The following is a 27448-nucleotide window of genomic DNA, read 5'->3' as shown; positions in this document are numbered from 1 at the left end:
TGTCCAACATGTCAACAATAAGAAGAGCCTTAATTTTCATGACTTTGCTATTAAATGACTCTGCGAGGTTTTTATTGACGTAGTCAACCTAGCAGATTTCATTGAACTTGCTTCTATACCATATCTTTGTATGGTGTTCACCCATATATTTTTGAACACTCTTCTTAGCAAGGATCTGCTTCATATGCCAATTGTGCTTCCTAGAACTGTAAGTCAAGCTTGCTAGCCAAAGATTATCATCATAGACCTTGCCCTTGAATTTTTTTCCAAAATTTGCAACAAGATGCCTCATACACTCCCTATGCTCCACTCCAGGCCACACTTGTTCTACTGCTGTCTCTAAACCTTTGCAAGCGTCGGTGTGTATGACTAGTCCTTCAGGATGCCCAATAAGATTACATAGATTTTGAAGAAGATTTTGTCTCTATCACCCCGTAAGCAACCGGGTAAAGCCAATTACGGCCATCAATGGCACAAGCAGAAGCTAGCTGCCCTTTGAATCTCCCGTTTACTGCTTGTTCAGTTAATCCTCTTGCCAAGAGGATTGGAGGGGATTAGCAAGGATTGGTTTGTATTTTGATTTACAAGAGGTTTAAATCCCCCTCAAACCCCTTCAATCCACTCGGTTTGGCAAGCAACCGAACAAGGCCTTAGTGCAGTTGAATCCACGGCCAAGTATGGTCGACACCCATCTAAAAATCCTTTCCAACATGCCTTGAATGAAACGAATACTCTCCAAAAGCATTCCTTCTCCCTAACTTTTCCTTTGATTGAGTACTTCACAGTCTCTTTGTCTATTTCCACTACACTACCAGGAGAACACTTCTCCACCTCATCCTTGAAACTATAGAGAAAATGAAAGCTATCTTTTCATTTTCCACTAATCATATCAATTGCTTTCTCCTTACCACGAGATACACGCATGTACGGCACCGTGAAGTGATACTTCTCCTCAATCTTCTCTTGAAGAGTAGTAGGGTCAATGTCTGGGTTCTTTCTGACCCAATCTAGGATAACATCAGCAACCCATCTACTCTTAGCCGGCTTGAACTTCTCACTTCTCAGCTTAGTTGGGCATGTATGAGAGAAAGGACACACCTTGATCTACATTTAAAAAATAGAAAAATCAAATTGTATTGCTACCAATTACACAAAAGAAAGGGCACAACAATCAAATCAATTAGATATTACCAAGTTATACCTGAAATATTGTGCTATTCCTCATATAAGAGCCATGTATCCTCCACTTACACCTCTTATATGCACAACAAACTCTTAGCCTATTAGGATCACTCTTTTGGACTGTATAGTCAACTTCACTTTTAATTGCAAAAGTAGAAAGTGCATTCTTGCAATCCAACATAGAGGGGAATGTCGATCCTTCTACAAATGATGGATCCTCCTTATTATACACTATAATATGTTTGTCCTCCTCCCCCTCCTCTTCCTCCTCATCAACTAAACCCATGTCTCTATTCTCTTCTTCCTCTTCAGTGTCAGTGGATTCATATGCTGGAGGATCATCTTCCTCTTCTATATTTGTTGAATCATCTTCTTTCGTAGACTTCTTGACTAAGTCAGGATACTCCCTCTCATCATCATTATCTGAGAGTATAGCATCATCAAGAATAGCATCATCGGTTATGTCTCTGTTAGGATCATCAATACTAGTAGACTGCTTGACTCCATGTATGTTGACTATATCAACATCAATTGCCTGACTCCCTGTATGTTGACTCTCAATATAAGAAGGCTGTGTGGGTGGATTGCGGTTCGGTGTATTGGGAGTTGGGGATTTCTGAAGAACCTCAATTAGCATAGATATTTTCTTCGAATTTTGATGCTTTCTAAACATCAAAGCTGCATCATCATCACATGCAACATCAACCCATATATTATGTTCCCTCTCGTAGTACTTCAACTCCACAGAATCACGGCACCCCCAGGGATAGGTATCACACAACTTGCACAACAATGTTTTGTATGTGATACTGGATTCGACAAACAGAGGATAATCAAAGCCGCTAACATATCGCTTGCGGCCATCGCTACTAAGACGACTTGTTTCAATCCTAAAGGACAGCATACAAGCAGTTTCCTCATCCATCCTAAATCATCATGAACACATAACCAAATTGTGTGCAGTTAGTCACTATGAATTATACACAACAAATTCGACCGCTACATGCTACTATGAACACACACGTATTATCCTAATAATTAGCATACTCACCCTGATGGAATATCAGAGGTTGCGAGCTATACACTTAGAGCCATCTGGTGGCCGAGGCAAGCCTCTGATTCGTCCCTGTTGTGCGTCGCCATTGCCGTGGAACAACCTCTCTTCAAGCAATCACCAGCGGAGGCAGAACTGAGGAGTCAGATGGGAGTCATGTGGCGATGCTGCTCGGGAGGGAGGCCGGACCTGCGGCGAGTGGAGGTGCGCGGGCCGGGAGGCATCGGAGCTGCGGGGAGGGAGGTGCAGGATGGGAGGCGCTGGAGCTGCGGCGAGTGGAGGCGCGCCGGCGACCGGCCGTACCGAATGGAGGAATTTGGCGGGCGGCGGCGGTTTGTGGCTACGGCTTCTAGTGGATAGGGAAAGGTACGAGTAGTTTTGGGATAGGATTAGGTATAATCGGTCACGTTAGTCAGGTCAACAAAATTACACTATAAGAAGTAGATCTTCATAATTAACAGATAGATGCGTTGTCCAACATGGTTGTTACGCGCGCGTGTATAACCTGGTCTGGTTGAAGGTACGAGGTTCGATCCCCAGCATGTAATGGAACCAGGGGCATTTCGGTCATAACGTGAGAAAATAGCATTTTTTAGTATGTTTCTAACGGAACAGTGGCATTTTTTAGTAGTGAAAACTTTTAGTGGCAAAAGTGAGTAGTGTGGCACAACTAGTGGTAAAAGTGAATTTTTATTTTTATAAAACTCATCCCCTAAGGATCTTCATTTCTTCAAAAAAGAAGAGGCTTGCCCGGTTAATTAAAGGAAAATAGGGTTAAAACTGTCACAACAGCCCAAACAGGGCAAAAGTAGGCACATGGCCACCCACACGAAGATACGCAAACGCCTCATGGAAGGAACACAAATTTGAGGACGTCACTAAGTATCGTCATCATCATCACTCTCCCATGAGCCGACGACTCTGACTTCACCAACGAAGCAATTGTTGCCAAAAATGCTGGAACCCATGTTGGCCCATGCCAAACCGTCGGCCACCGCAGCAGGTGCCTAGATAGCTCCGACTAAGATCACGAAAACACAGGAGAAATGAGCAGAGTTGGCGCCAACCAACACCTCCTAGGAGACCACCAGCCACTTGTCATCTTCGCCACCTAGGCACCTTAGACTCCGCGATGGCATGGCGAGACCCAGAAGAGACCTGTTGAAAGAGTGACTAGAAAGAAGATGACCAGAATTTTCAAAAGTTCAATTACTTCACCACCAATAAATTGCAATTACACAAACAAACGAAAACACACAAAAAGTGTTTGCGGCCAAATAAAGCATGATTTCACAAAAATTTCAAATTGCAACAAAGAAACAATAATAAAAAGGTAAAAAGGGCGGTGCAGAAACCGAGAGACCGGCGGGGAAGGGACCGCAATGAGAAGAGAAGACGCGCCCGAGAGCGAGAGAGAGGCGCACGCGGCAGGATGACGAGTCGTGCGGAGCGAGGGAGAGGGAGAGGCGATTCTCCACCTACCAACATTAATGGCGCCGCAGCCGCCATTAATGCCATCGCATCCTTATCCTCCCCCCCCCCCCCCCGCCCCCCGATTCCCATCCTCCACCTCCACATCTCAGTTCGAGACGCATCCTACTCATACTATGGCCAGATCCGGCGAGCGAGATGGTGGGAGGAGTGCGACGCGGGGCGCGGGCGCGGCGACTGCGACACGCTCAGGTGGCGGCGCCGCCCCAGCCACCGCCGCCGATGGCGACACTCCCGGAGATCGATGCGTCATCGCCGGAAGCGCTGGCGGAGATGTGATGGGTGGTGAAGGAGAGATTCCTGAATCGCTCCAAGTGGCCCGAGATCTTCATGGAGATCCTGCATCGTGCGACGTTCGAGGAGCACGCTCGCTTTGCGGGCAACGATGGAGGCATGGACTTCGAGTTCATCTTCTGGGCGATCCAGGAGGCGGAATCGTCGGACCTAAGGCAGGCGGCGAGATGGGCACGATTCAAATCGAGCTCCCCGTCAAGGCTCAACATCTGGCCTCCTCCGATGCTGCAGATCTCCCGTATTCCACCGGAGGCGCTGCCGCTAGGGGCCGTGCTCCCCAGGGTTCCTTGAAGCTTCAGGAACCCGGTGCATGGGCCCTGCAGGGTGCCCCTGCTCTACAACCAGGCACTACTAGGGAAAAGCTTATACACAGAAGTTTATCAGTAGCGCGGTCCAAAAAAAAGGCGCTGATGCTAATTATTAGTAGCGAGGGTATAAAACCCGCGCTACTACTAAGTTGATAGTAGTAGCGAGGGTTATAAACCCGCGCTGCTACTAAGTGTTCTTCACCATGCCCTCCGGGACAAACAGTAGTAGTAGCGCGGGTTCTAAACCAGCGCTACTACTATGTGAATAGTTGTAGCGCAAGTAAGGCAGCCGAGCTACTAGTATAAACCCACCCCACCAACAGTCCAACTCCACCGTCCACCCGCCCCGTTTATCAAAAAAAAATTCATCAAAGCCCCGATCCAGATCCCCTCCACCGCGGCCTCCTTCGACCTCCTCTCCTCTCCCAATCCACTGCAGCCGGCCGGCCTTCCCCTCCCCCCTCCGACCGCTAGCTGCTCACCCCCCTCCCTCCTCCGACCGCTAGCTGCTCGCCCCACTCCCTCCCCGTGAGAAGCTTGGTCCAGCACCGAGCGGCGCCGAGAGCTGTCCGCGTCGGGCACTGTTGGCATGGAGAGCAGCGCGGCGGCGCGGATGGATCCTGAGGCGGCGACGGAGCTGGCGCGGAAGGGGGTCACCCTCCTGCTCCTAGACGTGCCCCAGCACACCCTCCTCGGCCTCGACACCCAGGTACGCCGCGCCTTGCACTGGTCGCCCCTCCGGTGGCTGCGCTTCGATTTGATTCTAGAGATTTGACATCGGAGATTATGCTGCTGATTCAGGTGTTCTCGGTGAGCCCCAGGTTCAAAGGGATCAAGATGGTGCCCCCAGGCCCACATTTCCTCCACTACTGCTCCCCCAGCAGGTACCAGTAGCATGCTTGACCAATAACACATCCAATTCCAATCCTCTTCTTCTTTAGGAGTTGTACTAGTTTGATGCACTATCTGAGGAATTTCTTACTGCTGGAGAAATATTAGTGATTTAACTAAGTAATCTAGAGTTGATACAAACCCTCTGTATTGACACATTCATGTGAGAGTGGATCCAAACTTGCTTTATGGACTAGTGCTAGATTAGAGGGCCTGCGAGTATGCGACCACAAAAGAAAACACAAAGCTACCACATTTGACGAAGAGTCCTTTCTCGGCTCATGGCGTAGAATGGTTTTTTCAAATAATGAGCTTGTTCCACTGTCTTCTCGGCCATATTTAAATATTATTGTTACATAACTTTAACTGATATGACACAACAACCATCTTACTTCCATACATTTTAATTCTGGCGTAAGGAGCACATTCACATCCTTGTACAGTTCTAAGAGCTACTTTAGAGGATCATAGAGAAGAGTTCATAGATTCTGTGGCTTGGTAGAGAGAGATACGAGTGATTGATTGGCTTCTTTAGTGCTATAAAATATTGCGAGATGTTGGTAGCCTTTTAGATAAAATGTGGAGTGTGGGGTGACTCTGGCTGTAAACTGAACTTGGTTCAGTTCAAAACTGCACTGTCAAATCTGGACAGCAAGCTTATATCTAAAAAATGAGTTAGCTAGGCTTAGAATTTTGAGTTGGCCCCTTTACATAAGTTTTAGATAAAGTTCCAAGGTTTCTTTAGAGTATTTATTTGTGTCGTTTGGATGTACGGTTTGAGAGCATCCATCAGTTTAGTTTGCTGTCCCGAAATATATGTTCCTGGGTACAGTATTTTGATATGGGAGATTAGGCCCTGTTAGAGGTGGTATTAAAATAAAGTTACATCATGAAAATTCTAGAGGCTGTTCTATAGATACTTAAACACATATCATTTGTCAGGTTTCGTTTGGTATATTAAATCCTATGAAATTATCAAAGTGGGTTGTACTATGTTGGACAGAATTTTATGTTTGGACTTGGGTGAATGTAACCAGACTTATACTCTCAGATTTTGTCATAGTTGATGGTGTGAGGAATTATAATGTGATAAAGTATATATGAGCTGTGGTCTTGGCGTAGAAAAGATCCAAATGACCAGTTGTAGCCTAGTTGTGTCATAGATAGTTTTTGTTTGCATGGTTACATGGTGTGGCTAAGGCAGAAGGTGTAACCAAATATGATGCAGGTGAAGCTGCTGCAGATCAGAAAGGTGAACACATGTTCACCTGTATTAAGATATTTTCAGTAATTTAATGCTGGAATGATATCCTGTAGCGAACTGGGATTATGGTCTGTCTCTTAAACTGTCTTTGATCTTGTCCATAATGCTTCCCTGCAGAGCAAAAAGGTTCAACAACCATGAAATCCTAGCTGAGGACGTGCGAGACTGGGATATAGCCAGTGACCGGGGGCAAGGGCAGCGTGCGCAGGTGCTTTCTTTATTTTCAATCTAATTGTTGTGTGTTATTATCTTGAATACATTTCTCTTTTAATTCATTTTCAATCTTCCAAACCTGGACATAGTTATTGTATCTTATTATCATCTTTGGAAGTGGCCGGACCCTTCCGCGAACCCTGCGCAAGCAGGAGCTAACTAACAAGTTTTCACTTTCTCGATTGGGTGCAGGGTGATCGATGAGGACTACTGCGGCCCGATGGGAGTCGTGCTCTTCAACTACTCAGAGGCAGACTTCACCGTGAAGCCCCGCGACCGTGTCATACAGATTATAGTCCAGGTGATTGCGACGCAGGAGGTCCCCGGGGTGGAGGACCTCAACGCCACCGTTCGGAGGTCACCGAGGTGGAGGACGACGCCACCGTCTGGATTTCCTCAAGGTGGAGGACCTCGACGCTTTGTACATACATCTAGAGAAGTGGTCTGGTTAGGTTGGTGGTGAAACACTAGAGAAGGTAATAACCTTTTGATGACGGTTGTGTGTGTCCTCGTGATCTCTTCGAGTTGAGATGTTGAATGTTGCATCCATGAACACTGCAAGTGTTAAGATGGTTCTGTGAAATTTATTTTGCATTGGACGTGTCTCTGATCTCCATTCGTGAATATTGCATCTATTTTTATTTTTTTTAATTCCCAATTTGCTACTAGTAGCGTTGGGAAAAAAGTGCCCTACTAGTATCTAGGATACTAGTAGCGCTGGTGTTGTAGGCACGCTACTACTACATCATTAGTAGTAGCGCGAGTCTGTAATAGCAGTAGCGTGGGTGGCACACGCTACTACTAACAAAGTTAGTAGTAGCGCGGGTTTCTCCCACGCTACTACTAACTATTAGCTGTAGCGCCTTATTAGTAGCGCCGGTCCCCGTGCTGCTGATACACCTAAAACCCGCGCTGCTGCTAGCCTTTTCCCTAGTAGTGAGGGCGCAGGAGGATCAGGGGCTCCTCCCTGGAACCTCCACCATGGCCGGGTGACCGCGGGGAGAAACCCCATTCAAAGGTATGAAAAAATCGATCCAAACCCTGTTCAATGATTTACTTTGTGTTCGTCCTGAATTTCAATCAATTGGGGATTCCCAGATTGTTCTGGGTGGGGGATTTCGTAAGGAAATTGAGGGTGTTACAAATGGAAGGGTTGTCCCTTCGAGTAGCCCTGGCGAGTCCTCACCCATTCCTGGAGCGCCGTGATTCCCTCCTGAAGTTCCAATTCCGGTGACCAGTTCTAACTCCGGTGAGCTTGTTTGTGCGATGGAGGCGGGGATGCGTTCAAACGAACCAGTCACTGCGGTAGGGCCAAAACCCACCCCATCTCCGCTGATCAGGGGATGTGTGGCTGGGAAGAAAGCGGGTTCTCGTAATATGTTTTCCACTTTGACACGCGGGTTTGGAGAGGAGGTGGCGGATTTTTTCGAATAGTTGTGGGTTATCCCTTCCCCAACCCGTAGGCGCCCCCTACATAAACCAAAACAGACGCCTCCAAACCCTAGTTATGCCATCCCAGATTGTTTTGGGTGAGGAAAGATCTGTTCCACTCCAAGAATTTTACGGTCCAAGACTGCTTCCCAATCTCTTCTGTTGGTCCGTTTGATCCTATCCCCACCACCTTCAAGATCTCCACCGAAGACCCTAGGTTTCCTAGATCGTTTGTGGAGGCTGTTAAGAAAGGGATGGAGAATCGTGGCCAGATGCCACACAGAAATCGCCGGCCTATGCCAGGGAAGAAACCCAACCCCCAGGAGGGGAAATCTGCTACTACTGCCGTGGGTGCTGCCGGGAAATCAGGTCAGCAGGGGGCGATCAAATCCAACTAGGGGACCCATGCCCATGTGGTTCCTCCGGCAGCTGTAGCCCCACCGCCTCCTCCACCTCCTCCAGTGGTACAGCCTCTTGATCCAAAGTACAAAGATATGATCTGCTTCAATTATAGTTGGCCTGGACACTATGTGGGGAATTGTGTGGAGGCGAAAAAGTGTTTTATTTGCGCTGGGAACCACAATGTCAACAATTGCGCTGCTTGGGTGAAACCACAACCTGCTGCTACTTATTTTGGTAGTGTTGCCTCTGGACTGGGTTTTTATCATATTGAAGTTCCTATGGCGGTCGAATCCAGTTGGCTTAACTACAAAAACTGTGTTGTTCTTAAGGTGGTCAAGGGGGAGGTTTCTGTCTCTGATCTGCTAACACAACTGAATGGGATCTTTTGTAATAACAAGGAGTGGCCATGGAAAATCAGAGAATTGGAGAACAAGAAATTCCTGTTAAGATTTTCACCTTGGAAGAATGTGGATGACTTAATTGAATTCCCTCCTTTTGAACTACCTATTGATGTAGTATCTGTCAGGATTTGTGAATGGGAAGGCATGTTGGATGAGTTTGGAGCACTTACCGAAGCCTGGGTGCAGATTGAAGGAATCCCACCTAAGTGGTGTGCCTGGAAAGTGTTTGCCCAGATTACTGCATGTTTTGGTATCCTTGTGGATGTGGATTGAAATGGGATTTTCAAGAGTTTTTATGAAATTATTCGAGTCAAGGTTGCCTGTAGAGACCCAAGGAAGATTCCTTTTGAGAGATTGGTGGAGATGAAAAAGAAACTGTACCTGTTGTTTTTTACAGTAGAAGGGTTTGAACAGAATGGTGAGGACTCTGATGGAGGTGATGATGATCTAGGTCTAGACAATCTTGGCAGTGACAATGGAAATAACAGTAAAGAACCTAAGGATAAAGAGGGCATGGAAGAAGATGAGGCAATTGATGAATTGGACAAGGCCAATTTTCGGACCAAGACAGCTACCTCATCCAGCTCGAATAAAAACAAATCTCAAGTGACTACCTCTATAGTGGAAGTCCATCCAGTGAGATCGATAAATGAAATGCAAGTTATGATTTCTGATGACCTCAAAGTTTGGACACCAGTGAAAGTTGATGAGGGTGAAACTGAATCTTCAAGAGTTGAAAAAAGTGATGCTCTGTCAGTCCATCTAGACTACTGTTCTGAACAACTTAGCAAGTTTGAGATGGAGGAGTCTGATGTGGAAGAGGAAAACAACAATATGGAGATGGAATGTTTACCAGATGAGCTAACCTTGGCAATGAATTCAGTTAAAAGATCTCTGCTCGATTCTCTAGAAAGAGCAGACACCATGGTCAAGAAAAAAATCAACAACAAAAACTCACCTATCTGGGGCCCCATGATACGTCTCCAACGTATCTACTTTTCCAAACACTTTTGCCTTTGTTTTGGACTCTAACTTGCATGATTTGAATGAAACTGGCCCGGACTGACGCTGTTTTCAGCAGAACTACCATGATATTGTTTTATGTGTAGAAAAGAAAAGTTCTCGGAATGTCCTGGAAATCCATGGGGGCACTTTTTGGAATTAATAAGAATTGTTGGCGAAAGAATTAATGTCAGGGGGCCCATAGCCTGTCCACGAGACAGGGGGGCGCCCCCCAGGGCGCGGCCTCCTATCTCGTGGTCCCCCTGGACCTCCTCCGACCTCAACACCAACTCCATATATTCATGTTCGGGGAGAAAAAAATCAGAGAGAAAGTTTCATCATGTTTTACGACACAGAGCCGCCGCCAAGCCCTAATCTCTCTTGGGAGGGCTGATCTGGGGTCCGTTCGGGGCTCCGGAGAGGGGGATTCATCGCTGTCGTCATCATCAACCATCCTCCATCACCAATTTCATGATGCTCACCGCCGTGCGTGAGTAATTCCATCGTAGGCTTGCTGGACGGTGATTGGTTGGATGAGATTTACCATGTAATCAAGTTAGTTTTGTTAGGGTTTGATCCCTAGTATCCACTATGTTCTGAGATTGATATTGCTATGACTTTGCTATGCTTAATGCTTGTCACTAGGGCCCGAGTACCATGATTTCAGATATGAACCTATTATGTTTTCATGAATATATGTGTGTTCCTGATCCTATCTTGCAAGTCTATAGTCACCTATTATGTGTTATGATCCGACAACCCCGAAGTGACAATAATCGGGATACTTCTCGGTGATGACCGTAGTTTGAGGAGTTCATGTATTCACTATGTGCTAATGCTTTGTTCCGGTCCTCTATTAAAAGGAGGCCTTAATATCCCTTAGTTTCCGTAAGGACCCCGCTGCAACGGGAGGGTAGGACAAAAGTTGTCATGCAAGTTCTTTTCCATAAGCACGTATGACTATTTACGGAATACATGCCTACATTACATTGATGAATTGGAGCTAGTTCTATATCACCCTATGTTATAACTATTGCATGAGGAATCGCATCCGGTATAATTATCCATCACTGATCCATTGCCTACGAGCTTTTCACATATTGTTCTTCGCTTATTTACTTTTCTGTTGCTACTGTTGCAACTACTACAAAAACCCAAAAACATTTATCTTTACTTTTGCTACCTTACCTTTATTATCATACCACTTTGGCTACTAAACACTTTGCTACAGATACTAAGTTATCCAGGAGTGGTTGAATTGACAACTCAACTGCTAATACTCAAGAATATTCTTTGACTCCCCTTGTGTCGAATCAATAAATTTGGGTTGAATACTTTACCCTCGAAAGCTGTTGCGATCCCCTACACTTGTGGGTTATCAAGACTAATTTTCTGGCGCCGTTGCCGGGGAGCATAGCTCTATTCTCTGAGTCACTTGGGATTTATATCTGTTGATCACTATGAAGAACTTGAAAGACGCTAAAACCAACATTTTGCCCTCAACTACGAGGGGAGGTAAGGAACTGCCATCTAGCTCTGCACTAGATTCTCCTTCCGTTATTAGTAAGCTTGCGACACCTAAACCTGCTACTACTATGAATTCTGATATGTCGCATGTTATTGATGATGCCACTTCTGCTATGCATGATGAAACTACTTCTGTGTGTGATACTACTTTGCCATTAGGTGAATTTCTTGATGAACAACTTGCCAGAGTTAGGGGGGATGATATTACTGAAGAACCTATTATTGATGATAGTGATGATGAAGGTTCCCCCAATGATTATGTATTACCTGTTGTTCCTAAGGGTTATGTTATGAATGAAGCAACTGCTATGGAAATTCTTGCTTGCAATGATAGAAATGATCTTAAGAAATTATTAGCTAAATGGAAGCAACAGTCTCTTAATGCTAAGATGAAACCCGATCCTGCTTTTGCTACTTCACCTATCTGTGTTACTGATAAGGATTATGAATTCTCTATTCATCCTGAGATTATTACTTTAGTTGAATCTGATCCTTTTTATGGCCTTGAATCTGAAACTGTTGTGGCACATCTTACCAAGTTAAATGATATAGCTACCCTATTTACTAATGATGAGAAGTCTCGCTATTTTTATATCCTTAAGATATTTCCGTTCTCATTAAAGGGTGATGCTAAGACTTGGTATAATTCTCTTGCTCCTGGTTGTGTGCGTAGTCCCAAGGATATGATTTATTACTTCTCTGCTAAATATTTCCCTGCTCATAAGAAACAAGCTGCTTTGCGGGAAATATATAATTTTGTGCAAATCAAAGAAGAGAGTCTCCCACAAGCTTGGGGAGGCTTCTCCGGCTACTTAATGCTTTGCCTGATCATCCTCTTAAGAAAAATGAAATACTTGATATCTTTTATAATGGACTAACCGATGCTTCCAAGGACTACTTGGATAGTTGTGTTGGTTGTGTTTTCAGGGAAAGAACAGTCGACGAAGCTGAAATATTATTAAATAATATGTTTACTAATGAAAATAATTGGACTTTTCTCGAGCCAGTTCCTGAAGTAATTCCTGAACCAATTGAGCCAACTCCTGAGCCTATTCCTAAACCCACTCCGAAGAAGAGAGGTGTTTTATTTCTCGGTCCCGAAGATATGCAAGAGGCAAAGAAATCAATGAAAGAAAAAGGTATTAAAGCTGAAGATGTTAAGAATTTACCACCTATTGAAGAAATACATGGTCTTAATATACCGCCTAAAGAACCACATTGTCTTGATAACCCGACATAGGTAGTAAAGGTAAATTCTCTCTATAGATATGATAAAGTTGAAATACCCTCTACTAAATTTCATAGTCCATGTTTAGATGAATTTGATGACTTTATGGCTAGACAAGAAAGTTTTAATAATTATGTTGGTAGAGAGTTAAAGAATAATGCTTTCGAGATAGGTCGCGTAGGCGATAATATAGCTAGAGTCAAAGATGAACTTCACCGTGTTAGCAAATATGCTTCTATGGTTGCTACTCAAGCTGAGCAAGTACTTAAAGCTCAAAATCATTTGCTTGATGAATTAAATAATAAAAATGACTTTGCTGTTAGAGTGGCTACTAGAACTGGTAGAATGACTCAGGAACCTTTGTATCCTGAAGGCCACCCTAAGAGAATCGAGAAAGATTCTCAGAGAAATAATTTAGAGGCACCTAGTTCTTCTAAAAAGAATAAAAAGAAAGACGATAGGACTTTGCATGCTTCTAGTGAACCTACTTTAGACACACCTGAGAATCCAAATGATATTTCTATCTCTGATGCCGAAACACAATCAGGTGATGAACATGAACCTAGTGATAATATTAATGATAATGTTCATGTTGATGCTCAACCTAGCAAAAACAACGATGTAGAGATTGAACCTGCTGTTGATCTTGATAACCCACAATCAAAGAATCAACGTTATGATAAGAAAGATTTTGTTGCTAGGAAGCACAGTAAAGAAAGAGAGCCATGGGTTCAGAAGCTCATGCCCTTTCTTCCTAAACCATCCAAGTCAAAGGATGATGAGGATTTTGAGTGCTTTGCTGAAATGATTAGACCTATTTTCTTATGTATGCGCTTAACTGATATGTTCAAAGTAAATCCTTATGCTAAGTATATGAAGGATATCATTACAAATAAAAGAAAGATACCGGAAGATGAAATTTCCACCATGCTTGCTAATTACACTTTTAAGGGTGGAATACCAAAGATACTTGGAGATCCGGGTGTACCAACTATACCATGCTCCATTAAAAGAAATTATGTTAGAACTGATTTATGTTATCTTGGAGCCGGCGTTAGTGTTATGCCTCTCTCTTTATATCGTAGACTTGAATTGAATAACTTGACACCTACTGAAATATCTTTGCAAATGGCTGATAAAACAACTCCTATACCTGTCGGTATTTGTGAGGATGTGCCTCTTCTGGTTGCAAATGTCACTATCTTAACGGACTTTGTTATTCTTGATATTCCCGAGGACGATAGTATGTCTATTATCCTTGGTAGACCTTTTCTTAATACTGCAGGGGCTGTTATTGATTGCAACAAAGGCAATGTCACTTTTCATGTTAATGGTAATGAGCATATGGTACACTTTCTGAGGAAACAATCTCAAGTTCATAGCATCAATTCTATTGAAAAAGTTCCAACTATCATTTTTGGAGGTTTTGAATTTCCTCTTCCTACTGTCAAGAAAAAGTATGATATTCTTATTGTTGGGGATTTTCATATCCCCGTTGAGGTAACTTAGTGTTATTCGAAATTTTTCCGGTTCCGTGTTATTTGGAATGAGTTTTGTTAACAAGACTTGATCAACCTTGTTAGTGGATTCATTTTGATGATCACGAGATGGATGAAACTAGAAGGCACAACCTTCTGTACCTTCTTTTTACTTTCTGTTATTTAGAATAAATAAAGCAAAAATAATATTATCTGTCTATTTTCTGAATTATCCATGCATTAATAAAAGTGCTCCAAATGCCCTGCAAATTTAGTATGATTTTTTCTAGAATATTTGAGAATTTTAGGCATTGAAAACACTGCAGGAGGGGCAAGCACCAGGCCACGAGAGAGGAGGGCGCGCCCCCCTCTAGGGTGCGCCCCCTGTCTCGTGGGCCCCTGGTGGCTCCCCTCCACTTATGCCAGCACCCACACACTTCATCTTCTACCCAAAAAAATCCCCATCCAGCTCAAGCACGAGTTCTAGCTTGTTTTGCTGCGATTTTCGATCTCTTAGCTCAAAGCTCCATTCACAAAACTGCTTTGGGAGATTGTTGCTTGGTATGTGACTCCTCCATTGGTCGAATTAGTTTTTGTTCTAGTGCTTTATTCATTGCAAATTCTTACTGCATAGATGACCATGTTCTTGAGCTTGCATGTTAAATTTTTGAGATCCCAAGCAATTCCAATGCATGATATAGGCTCTAGGCACTTGTAGGAGTAGTTCCTATCAATCTTGTTTAGTTTTATTCACTTTTATTTTGAAGTTACCAAAATTTCAGAAATTTTTAGAAAAGAAATATGCTTAGAAGAATGTACCAAGGTGGTTCCTCGGCAAAGAAAGGGCCAAGGATTGCTATACGTGAGCAAGATGTTAAACTGCCGAGGGACGCGAATGTACGGGCTTGTGAGTGGCCATCCAATGATTTTATGGTCGAAGTAGGCTTCAAGGAGGAATTTGACGCATATGTGCGTAATGCTGAGCTAGAGGACTTCTTACAAGATAAGTGTCCTCAATATTATCAATTGACTGATTCCTTTGTGCGGAGGTTCGAATATATTTGTGTGCATAATTCTCCTAGTGTCATGTTTGATATTTATGATACATCTTATACCATGGATTTAGAGGATTTCACGACTGCTTGCAAACTCCCGCAGTGGGGTAATATTAATGATACTCCCAAATCTGAATTTAGAGATTTTCTTGCTAGTATTACTGTGGGAGAATCTAGGGACATAACACAAGCTATCATAGGGAGCATTCATTTTCCTACTATACATTATTTTGCTCTCTTTATTGGTAGATGCATTAACGGCAAGGACGAGGCATGTCACATGTGCGTTCCTGATCTTTGTGTCCTCAAGAGTGCTGTGTCAGGTTATAAAAGTTATAACTTGGGGGCAATAGTTGCATGTAGGTTACAGAATACTAGTAGAAGGGGTAATTTCTTTGGAGGAATTTATGCAACCCATGTGGCTAATTTTCTTAATATAGCTCCACGAGAGGGGGATATGATTGTACCTCCTGTTTATTTGGATAAAGAAGATATCTTTGATCATCATTTTCTTGGGAGGAATGAACAATTCCTCCATTATCGACTAATCTATGACAGGTGCAATGTCGTCCCTGTTACTCTTCCTGCTCCCTACCTTTTTGATTATCAGGAAAAAGGAAGATATGTTGTCACGCCGGAAGCGGTGAACAACCATCTAGCCCAAGCTTTCACTCCAGAACCTGAACCTGAGCCGGAACCTGAACTAGACCCTTATCGTGCATCATCTGTCCAGTGGGATCCAGAGATGACCAACCAGTGGTATCCTGATTACACCTCCCACTACACCGGGGAGAGTAGCGGCGGTCCTTGGTATTAGACCAACTTAGTCCAAAAGCCTAAGCTTGGGGGAGTACGTATTTCTCACCGACTTTACATTCATGTTCACACACTAGTCGTTGGTGCTCATACTCTTTCATTGTATTATCCATGCTAGTTTAAATTTCTTTTCCTAGTTTTCTTCTTGTGTGTTTGATAAACCTTAAGAAAAACCAAAAAATAGTTAGTTTAATTTCCATGCTTGTAGTAGAAATTAAAATGAAAAACCCAAAAAGATTTCTAGTTCTTATTCTTACTTGTTGGGAGCTTTCCCGTGTAAATAGTTTTATTTTCTTTTCTTTCCTTTGGGGGTCGAGAAGACTTTATTGAAAATGCTTAGTGGCTCTTATATGCATGATTGTTTATTTAACTTAGAGCCCATATTACCTTGTCTTCTCTCTTGAGTTGAATGCTTGCAGATTCCAGCTTAGTCCAATGCACGTGCACTCTTATTATTATACACATTGTTCGGTCGTGCAAGTGAAAGACAATAATGACGATATATGATGGACTTATTGGGATGAGAAAAGCTGGTATGAACTCAACCTCTCTTGTTTTTGTAAATATGATGATTCATCGTTCCTGAGTCATCTATTATGAAGTAAACATATTTGCAATGACATTTAGAGATTATAGTTGCTTGTACCATGCTTGATTAGCTATGAGTTATAATGGTTTACCTTGCGTGCCAACATGCTATTAGAATGATTATGATGTGGTATGATGTGATGGTATCCTCCTTTGAATGTATTAAGTGACTCGACTTGGCACATGTTCATGCATGTAGTTGAATCAAATCAACATAGCCTTCACGATATTTAGGTTCATGGTGGATGATATCCTACTCATGCTTGTATTCGGTGTGAATTAATTTTAATGCATGTTTACGACTGTTGTCGCTCTCTCAGTTGGCCGCTTCCCAGTCTTTTGCTAGCCTTCACCTGTACTAAGCGGGAATACTGCTTGTGCATCCAAACTCCCTAAACCTCAAAGTTGTTCCATATGAGTCCACTATACCTACCTATATGCGGTATTTACCTGCCGTTCCAAGTAAATTTGTATGTGCCAAACTCTAAACCTTCAAATGAAATTCTGTTTTGTATGGTCGAGCAGCTCATGTTACAACTAGGGCTGCCTATATCTTCCATGCTAGGTGGGTTATTCTCGCGAGGAGTGGACTCCGCTCCTCATTCACGAGAAAGGGCCGATAACCGGGATGCCCAGTCCCATGATCCAAAAAGATCAAAGCAAATCGAAATAATTAAACAAAACTCCCCCAGGGCTGTTGTATGTTGGAGGCACTCGTTGTTTCGAGCAAGCCATGGATTGATGCTTGTTGGTGGTTGGGGGAGTATAAACCTTTACCATTCTGTTTGGGAACTGCCTATAATGCATGTAGTATGGAAGATACAGCCATCTCATAGTTGTTGCGTTGACAGCAAAAGTATGCCGCTCAAAATGTTATTCAATCTCTATTTTAAAATCGAGCTCTGGCACCTTTACAAATCCCTGCTTCCCTCTACGAAGGGCCTATCTATTTACTTTTATGTTGAGTCATCATCCTTCTTATTAAAAAGCACCCGCTGGAGAGCACACTATCATTTGCATTCATTATTATTGGTTTATATTGGGTATGAATTGACTGGATCTCTTTTACCATGAATTACAATGTTTAGTCAGTCCTTGATCTTTAAAGGTGCTATGCATTTATGTTTTGCGGTCTCAGAAAGGGCTAGCGAGATACCATTTTGTTATATTATGTTATGATTATTTTGAAAAAGTGTTGTCATCCGAGTTTTATTATTATGGCTCGCTAGCTGATTATGTTATTGATATGAGTAATTGTGAGAGCTAATCTTACTGTGAGTATGGTTAGTTCATAATATTTGCTGAAACTTGAATGCTGGCTTTTCATGTTACAACAACAAGAGCAAACAGAGTTTGTAAAAGTTTTTCTTTATCACTTTCAGTTTATCAACTGAATTGCTTGAGGACAAGCAAAGGTTTATGCTTGGGGGAGTTGATACATCTCCAACGTATCTACTTTACCAAACACTTTTTCCCTTGTTTTGGACTCTAACTTGCATGATTTGAATGAAACTAACCCGGATTGACGCCATTTTCAGCAGAACTACCATGATGTTGTTTTATGTGTAGAAAAGAAAAGTTCTCGGAATGTCCTGGAAATCCACGAAGGCACTTTTTGGAATTAATAAGAATTTTTGGTGAAATAATTAATGCCAGGGGGCCCACAGCCTGTCCACGAGACAGGGGGCACCCCCCCCCCCTAGGGCGCGGCCTCCTATCTCATGGCCCCCCTGGACCTCCTCCGACCTCAACTCCAACTCCATATATTCACGTTCGAGGAGAAAAAAATCAGAGAGAAAGTTTCATCGCGTTTTACGACACGGAGCCGCCGCCAAGCCCTAATCTCTCTCGGGAGGGCTGATCTGGAGTCCGTTCAGGGCTCCGGAGAGGGGGATTTGTCGTCGTTGTCATCATCAACCATCCTCCATCACCAATTTCATGATGCTCACCGTCGTGCGTGAGTAATTCTATTGTAGGCTTGCTGGACGGTGATGGGTTGGATGAGATTTACCATGTAATCAAGTTAGTTTTTTTAGCGTTTGATCCCTACACTAGTAGAAAAGGGGGTTGTCGTGGTCCTAAGTCTGACAGTAGAATGGGGGTAGGTATGGAGAGCCAAGATCCTAGCTATGGAGTAGTTGTATACGCAAGGGATTTACGAGTTCAGGCCCTTCTCGGAGGAAGTAACAGCCCTACGTCTCGGAGCCCAGAGGCGGTCGACTGGATTATGTGTGTATGAGTTACAGGGGTGCGAACCCTTTACACTGAGGAAGGGGTGGCTTATATAGAGTTCGCCAGACCCCTCCGGCCCTCAGTTATGCAGGGTTTAAAGTACATTAAGACAGGGGGTTACTGGTAACGCCCTCATAAAGTGTCATGAAGACTATTAAAGCTTACTTAATGACAGACCGTTGCGTGCTGAGTGACTTTAGGTCTCCTGGCCGTCAAGTGGTTAGCTTCATGGTCGAGTGGCCAGCTTCATCGTCGAGTGTCCTTGAGTTCGTCGAGTGAACCTCCTCGCTTGGTCGACTGGAAGGTAGCTTCTTCTAAGGATGTCCTTGAGTAGGGTATCCTAGATAGGTCCATGACCCTACCCTAGGTACATGACTTCATCATTAGCCCCCGAATGGATCGAGGTTCGAGTGAGGAAGGAGTTGATAATTTTCTCCGACCTATTTCCCGTGCTCTGATTATGTCATATCCTGGATCAGCGATTTTTCTTTTTTAGCGTTGGCATTAACTTTTCTTTCAGTCGCCTTGATCCATTCCTTTCTTCTGTCGAGTGAACTTTTGAACTTAGTGAACTTCCGAGCGACGGATCGCAGGAAATCTATCGTCTGACAGATTGATCTACCGTTAGCGGATTTTGTGGGATCTGAATTTTGGGAAGCGCGCGAAGCGGGGCAGACCGCGGTAGTCGGATGGGATAAGGCGTGGACGCCTCGATTTCCGCGCCGCCTTTTTCGCCACGTATCATGCGTGCGCGACTGTTTCGGGATGTGATAGAACCTCCCGGGCCTACTTGTCAGCCACTCGGAAGCGTCCTTATATAAAGCGCCGGGCAAGGGTTTTTGAACAGTGCCTTCTCATTCTCCTCTCTGCCCTCTTTGCCTCCGCCCGCTGTGCCTGCTCTCGTCACCGCCTATCCACTCCTCGCGTGCTTCACCGGCGACAATGGTGAAGGAGAAGACGGCGGCCTTGGAGCGCACGAAGAAGGCGACGGCGACGGGGAAAGCAAAGGGGAGAGCGTCCAGTCGGGGCGGATCTTCGTCAAGGTCCCGCCTGCCAAAAGGTTGGGTCCAAGGGGATTGGATCCGCTCGACCATCACCGAGACGGATCTCAATGACCTGGCCAACGAGGGTCTGATCCCCCACGGGTCAGCAAGGCTTCCGGGGACCGAGTGGCAACCGCAGCCGCAGGAGGGTGAGTGCGTTCTCCTAGCCACTCATGTAGACCGTGGATTCTCTCTGCCGCCGAGTGTTTTCTTCCGAGGGTTTATGAACTTCTTTGGGGCGCACCTCCACCATTTCACTCCCAATTCCATTGCCTATCTTGCTGCTTTCGTGTCCATGTGCGAGAACTTCCTGGGTTGTCGACCACACTGGGGTCTCTTTAAGCACATATTCACCTGTCGCTCACACACGGTGAAAAAGGCGAGTCCGGATGATGAGAGGACTAAGGTTATCCAGATGTGCGGGGGTCTTGGGATTCAGATGAGGAGTAAGAGTACTTTCCCGGCCATGACCCTTCCTGAGTCGGTCAGAGGGTGGCAGTCGACCTGGTTCTACTGCCAAGACGAGTCGACGTCGGGGCAGTCGGCTGGTCTCCCTCCGTTCTCCATGGACCGAGTGGACAAACCCTCTTCTCTGAAGGTGCTTCCTGAGGAGAAAGCTCAGGTAAAAATGTTGATGGAGCGCGTAGTCCAACTCGTTCGGGACGGAGTGACGGGTATGGATCTTCTGGAGGTCTTCCTTAGACGGCGCATCCAACCGCTTCAGTACCGAGGCCACCCGATGTGGCTGTACTGTGGTACCGAAGACACCACTCGGGTCCATCCAGACAGTCGACGACGCCACACTGGAGAGGTGGGTGACCGCAATCACAGGGAATAAGGACAACCCTCGAGGGGCTAGGAGGATCCCACCACTCGACTATACCTACACATCGGACACGGTATGACCACTTATCTCCAATTGTAATCTTGCTTTATTCATTCTGCTTCCCTGCGAATTGGTCGATTGACCTTTGTTTTGTTTTGTTGTCTGACAGGCCACCACTGAGTTATACTCGATGCCCAATGGAGCGCAGACGCCGACTGAGGAGGAGGAAGGAAGTGGGGGGGGAAAGCCCGGAGGAGTGGGATTCAGATGCTGACGATGATGATGAGGGTGATGACTCTGGTGAGGAGGAAGAGGGGGAGGAGGAGGAGGAGGAAGTTGTACCTCCTCGCTCCGAAAGATGCTCGAAGCTTGTCCATGATCCCGCGACCGAGCGTGGTAAGGGGGTTGCAACCGTCACGCAGTCGTCCAAGCACCCTCGGACTACTTCTCCGGTGCCGACTGAGAAAGCTCCGAAGCAATCTCGAGTGGCGCCGTCGAAGTCGGCGAAGGTCTTGCCGAAGATGAAGATGGTGATCCCCAGTATCTCAGGGTAATGGTGTAACTTGAGTTTGTCTGTTCCACATGAACTTATTCTTGGTCGACTCATGAGCTGATCGACTGACTTCTGGAACTGCAGTGCTGCTACTTCTGATACCTCGGTCAGAGATGAAGATCAGGAGATGGAGGATGCTGTTACTTCGAAACCTGGTATGACTCTTGTAGTTTCGTCTTCAGTCGATTGGCTTCTTGTCTCTAATTTTGATTCTTTTTCTGCAGCTTCATCTAACATTGTTATCAACCTTCCCGATGATGACGACGAGGAACCACTGAGGCAGAGAAGGAACAAGAAAGCGTCTGCTGGCAAGGCAACTCAGGACGTGCCAGCACCCGAGACATTGGTCGTGGAGGGAGACAATCTCACTCGGCCTACCATAACCTTTGCGGTGTCGTTGACGAGTGCTCGTCCTTCATCGTTGAGTGCTGCTCAACCCTCACTTTTCTCAACCCACCACGTCCCAGAAGACCAAGCTAGTGCTGCTAAAGAAGCAATACGCCAAGCGGGGGTCATGATGGAGCAAGTGAAGGCAATCTGAGAAGCCAGCCAGGCAGCCTATGACGCTAGTTCAGCTCTTCAGAGTAATGTTCAGGTCAGTCGGTCACTGCCTGTTCTGTTAGGATATGATATCTGAAAACCCTTCTTTCTGAAATTCCTAGAGTTTGTCCTACACCCACTGGGTGTGTCGATTGAAATTCCGGGTTAGTGCGGGCACGCTGAGTGCACCCACTGGGTGTAGTCCCCAAGGCTATGGTGGACTGCTGGCAGTCGACCATAGTCTTTATGTCTTCAGTTTTTTCCTTACTCGACTATGTCGAATAGATTCATAAACCGGTGGGGGCACGCTGAGTGCACCCACTTGGTGTAGTCCCCGAGACTGTGGTCGACTGCTGGCAGTCGACTATAGTCTGAAGAACACCTCCCGTTTTTTTTGGTTGACTGGTCGACTCTAACTGATAAAACTAGTGGGGGCACGCTGAGTGCACCCACTGGGTGTAGTCCCCGAGACTATGGTCGAATGTTTGTATTCGGCCGTAGTCTTAGAAACACTATGATTTTTCCTTAGCCGCTCGGAAGTGAATTGTCTTTGACATTTGTCGATTGGTTCTTCATAGAAATCCTGCGACCTTGCGGCTCGTTATACTGAGTTGGAGAACAAACACATCCAGCTCGAGCTTGATCTGAAACTGACCCAAGAGAACCTAACGAAGGCGAAGGAGGAAGCTAAAGGTATGTTTGGTGAGGCCTTCGATGACTGCCTTTGCCTCTCGTTTGTTTTAGAGTCTGATCTCACTGTAACATTGCAGAAAAAGTGAGGGATGCCCTGAAGAAGAAAGACCTTGACTTTGCTGAGATGCAGAAAGCGGCTTTAGAGAAGACCAAGCTCGCAGATGAGAAGCTGGCTTCAGTCACCAAGCTTGAAAAAGAAAACACCAATCTGAAAGCTGCTCTTGATGCAGCCAACAAGGAGGTCAGTCGACTGAAAAGTGACAAGATTGCCCTGAATGACAAGGCCAGTGGGTGTGGTGGGAAAGAAGAACGATATGGAGGCTTATCTGGGTGGACTCGCCAAGAAGCTATTCCTCATGCTTGAAGGTAATCTTTTGTATCGAACAGACATTTTAACTGTGATCTCCGACTGTTGTCTTGACTTGGTGGTTGTGCTTGCAGAATTTTGCCAGAACTTTGAAGAGGAGACTGGTCAACTGGAAATAAACCTGGATCCCATCAACTCTCCCGTGAAAGATGAAGTCGCCATGAACGTGCTCCGGCTTGAATCTCGCGTTGCTGCTATCATCGACTATCTCGCAAGGCTGAAGGTCGCAACTTCTCGCATCGACACAACACTCTGGCCAAGAGAGACGCTCCAGAACGACCTCGAGTCTCTGATGACTCGACTGAACAAGGTCCCAAGTCGAGTGCAGGAGTGGAAGAAGTCTTCTGCCAGGTGTGGCGCAGATGTTGCTCTATCTCTGGTCCGCGTTCACTGCAAGGATGCACGACAGGACAAGCTGGCGGCCCTTAGGGTGGCTAACACCAAGAAGCATGATTTCCGATCTTTCATGGAGACCTTCATCGCCGCTGCCACTCGGATTGCAGATGGAATCGACCTGGATGAGTTTGTTGCACCTTCCAGCCCTCCACAGGAGGGGTAAAAAACTTCTGAGCTTGATACTTTAAATTTGCCTCGGTATGCCGAGTGAGTTTTGTAACCGACAAACCTTAACAGGCTTAGCGCCTGAGCACTTTCGGTTCCGTTAGGTGTTATCCGAACTTGGATTTGACGTTGAATATGTTTGCATTTGGTTTGAGGTGTCTTTTGCAGGCTAAAGCGAGGCGCTCATTGCAATCGACTTGTTCCCCAATACACTTAGGCGAGCACTGGGCTGCAGCTAAGCCCCCGAGTGGGAGGTCTGCTCTCCACTCGGTAGGATTTTCAAAAATTTAGGCGAGCACTGGGCTGCAGCTAAGCCTCCGAGTGAGAGGTCTGCTCTCCACTCGGTAGGATTTTTCAAAAGCTTAGGCGAGCACTGGGCTGCAGCTAAGCCCCCAAGTGGGAGGTTTGCTCTCCACTCGGTAGAATTTTCAAAAACTTAGGCGAGCGCTGGGCTGCAACCAAGCCCCCGAGTGGGATGTTTGCTCTCCACCCGGTAGGTTTTTCAAGAACTTAGGCGAGCACTAGGCTGCAGCTAAGCCTCCGAGTGGGAGGTCTGCTCTCCACTCGGTAGGATTTTCAAAAACTTAGGCGAGCACTGGGCCGCAGCTAAGCCCCCGAGTGGGAGGTCTGCTCTTCACTCGGTAGGATTTTCAAGGCGTACCTCTGGAGAAGGAGGTAGCAGTCGACCTGCACCTCGTCCTCCTTGCAGAGCGCATGTTGTATTTGTGGCGTAGCTCGGAAGGAGAGGGTAGCAGTCGACCTGCACCTCATCCTCCTTGCAGAGCGCATGTTGTATTTGTGGCGTAGCTCGGAAGGAGAGGGTAGCAGTCGTCCTGCGTCTCGTCCTCCTCGTAGAGCGCACGTTGTATTTGTGGCATAGCTCGGAAGGAGAGGGTAGCAGTCGACCTGCATCTCGTCCTCCTTGTAGAGCGCACATTGTATTTGTGGTGTAGCTCGGAAGGAGAGGGTAGCAGTCGACTTGCGTCTCGTCCTCCTTGCAGAGTGCATGTTGTATTTGAGGCGTAGCTCGGAAGGAGAGGGTAGCAGTCGACCTGCCCCTCATCTTCCTCACAGAGCGCACGTTGTATTTGAACTTAGGCGAGCGCAATGCTGCAGCTAAGCCTCCGAATGGAAGGCTGGCTTACCACTCGGTAGGATTTTGTTTAACTTAGGCGAGTACTTGGACTGCAGCTAAGCCTCCGAGTGGAAGGCTGGCTTACCACTCGGTAGGATTTTGATTATCTTAGGCGAAATGGATTTCGCAACTAAGCCTTCGAGTGGGAGGCTGGCTCACCACTCGGTTAGGATTTTTTTTACAGACTTAGGCGAATCGGATTCGCAGCCAAGCCACCCACTGGGGGATTGCTTTATGTGGACGAAAGTAATAACAATTACTGGGAAAATTATAAAGCTCTTGTCTTTGATAAATAAACTACAGAAGTACTTTTATTACAACTCATTCGAGTGAATACTTAAGTGTAAAAGGGGCGGAGAAGCTCCACGTTCCAAGATCGGGGCTCGTCGATCTGATGATCGACATTGTAAAGACGGTATGCTCCATTGTGGAGAACCTTGGTGACGATGAAGGGACCTTCCCAAGAAGGAGCAAGCTTGTGTGGTTTCTGCTGATCCACTCGGAGAACCAAATCTCCTTCCTGGAAGGCTCGACTCTTCACGTTTTTGGCGTGGAAGCGACGCAAGTCTTGTTGATAAATGGTCGATCGGATCAGAGCCATCTCCCTTTCTTCCTCTAAAAGGTCGACTGCATCCTGCCGTGCTTGTTCTGCTTCAGCTTCGGTGTAGAGCTTGACCCGAGGAGCATTGTGGAGAAGGTCAATCAGCAAGACTGCTTCAGCTCCGTAGACCAAGAAGAACGGAGTTCTTCCAGTCGACCGGTTGGGCGTGGTCCTTAACCCCCAGAGCACCGAGGGAAGTTCGTCGACCCATGCACCATCCGCATGCTTGAGATCACGCATCAAACGGGGTTTCAACCCTTTGAGAATCAAGCAGTTGGCTCGTTCTGCCTGTCCATTCAACTGTGGATGGGCGACTGAAGCATAGTCGACTCGTGTGCCTTGAGACGTGCAGAAAGCTCTGAATTCTTCGAAATCGAAGTTTGACCCATTGTCAGTGATGATGCTGTGCGGGACTCCATATCTGAATATCAATTCTCTGATAAAGCTGACAGCAGTACCGGCATCGAGGTTCTTGATGGGTTTGGCCTCAATCCACTTGGTGAACTTCTTGACTGCTACCAGCACATGGGTGATACCGCTTCTGCCTTTTCTCAAAGGGCCGACCATATCCAATCCCCATACTGCAAAGGGACAAACAAGTGGTATGGTCTTTAAAGCTGAGGCAGGCTTGTGTGACATATTGGAGTAAAATTGACATCCCTCACACTTGTCGACTATCTCCTTTGCCATTTCATTCGCTCTTGGCCAATAAAATCCGGCTCGGTATGCTTTGGCCACAATGGTCCTGGAAGACGCATGATGGCCACAGGTCCCCAAGTGGATGTCATCAAGGATTATTCGACCTTCCTCCGGCATTATGCATTTCTGACCAACTCCAGTCGCGCTTTCTCTGTACAGCTGCCCCTTTATCACAGTAAAGGCTTTAGATCGACGAACGATCTGTCGAGCCTCTTCTTCGTTCTCCGGGAGCTCTTTCCTCAAGATATACGCGATATACGGTACTGTCCAATCGGGAGTGATCACTAAAGCTTCCATGATCAGGTCGACCACTGCTGGAACTTCAACCTCAGTCGGATCCGTAACACTCTTAGGTTGCGGGGCTTCGTCGGTAAAAGGATCTTCTATGACTGATGGAGTATGGATATGCTCCAAGAACACATCACTGGGGATGGCTTCTCTCTTGGATCCTATCTTCGCCAAATCATCAGCCGCTTGATTTTTCAGTCGGGGTATATGGTGGAGCTCTAACCCTTCGAATTTCTTTTCGAGCTTCCTCACTGCATTGCAGTATCCAGTCATGGCTGGGCTTCTAACGTCCCACTCTTTCATCACCTGATTGACCACCAAATCTGAGTCGCCATAAACCATAAGGCGACGGACACCGAGTGAAATAGCCATGCGCAACCCATACAAAAGTGCTTCATATTCTGCTTCATTGTTGGAGGAATCGAAGTGGATCTGGAGCACATATCTGAGCTTATCTCCTCGGGGGGAAACGAAAACTACCCCAGCACCAGAACCATTTAACATCTTAGAACCATCAAAGAACATGGTCCAATGCTCCGAGTGAACTTGAGTCGGCTGCTGTTGTTCAATCCACTCGGCAAGGAAATCTGCTATAGCCTGGGACTTAATGGCTTTCTTTGCCTCAAATTTGATATCAAGGGGAAGGAGTTCAATCGCCCATTTAGCCACTCGACCAGTTGTGTCTCTGTTGTACAGAATCTATGACAATGGTGCGTCGCTGACGACTGTAATGTCATGATCAGAGTAATGAGCAACCTTCTTCATGGTCATGTAGATCCCATATACGAGCTTCTGATAATGAGGATATCTTTGCTTCGATGGAGTCAAAACTTCAGAGAGATAATACACTGGCCGCTGAACTTTGAAGGTTTTACCTTCCTCTTCCCGCTCGACCATAAGTACTGTACTGACGACCTGTCCTGTGGCTGCAATGTAAAGCAACAGAGGCTCTTTGCTGATTGGAGAAGCAAGCACCAGCTGGGTGGAGAGCAGAGCTTTTAGCTCGGCAAACACTGCATCAGCTTCTGGAGTCTACTCGAACTTGTCTGCCTTCTTCATCAGTCGGTAAAGAGGCAACGCCTTTTCACCGAGGCGAGAGATGAATCGACTTAACGCGGCCAAGCATCCAGTAAGCTTCTGGACATCGTGCACACGCACAGGGCATTTCATTCGGAGTATGGTGCCAACTTTTTCTGGGTTAGCATCGATTCCTCGTTCTGAAACGAGAAAACCGAGTAACTTTCCGCCAGGTACTTCGAATGTGCACTTTGATGGATTGAGCTTG

The 27448-nt window shown here is 45.8% G+C and overlaps 1 protein-coding gene across 2 annotated transcripts; it reads left to right on the top strand.

Moving 5' to 3' along the window:
• The first annotated feature begins 4719 nt into the window (after positions 1-4719).
• LOC123066298 (protein AAR2 homolog) lies at positions 4720-7292 on the top strand. Of its 2 annotated transcripts, XM_044489404.1 has the most exons (4): positions 4720-5038; positions 5131-5213; positions 6602-6692; positions 6890-7292. In XM_044489404.1, the coding sequence occupies exons 1-4, from the start codon at positions 4919-4921 to the stop codon at positions 6899-6901; spliced, it is 306 nt and encodes a 101-aa protein (XP_044345339.1). In that variant the 5' UTR covers positions 4720-4918; the 3' UTR covers positions 6902-7292. The 2 variants fall into 2 exon arrangements, 1 of the variants encoding a protein (XP_044345339.1); XR_006431305.1 differs by lacking the exons at positions 4720-5038; positions 5131-5213 and adding an exon at positions 5613-6472 and having other exon boundaries at positions 6890-7285.
• The last annotated feature ends 20156 nt before the right edge of the window (positions 7293-27448 follow it).

The sequence above is a fragment of the Triticum aestivum genome, chromosome 3B, assembly GCF_018294505.1.
Source record: "Triticum aestivum cultivar Chinese Spring chromosome 3B, IWGSC CS RefSeq v2.1, whole genome shotgun sequence".
NCBI lineage: Eukaryota > Viridiplantae > Streptophyta > Magnoliopsida > Poales > Poaceae > Triticum > Triticum aestivum.
The sequence above is the reverse complement of the archived record's forward strand: the minus strand, read 5'-3'. Positions and strand labels throughout refer to the sequence as shown.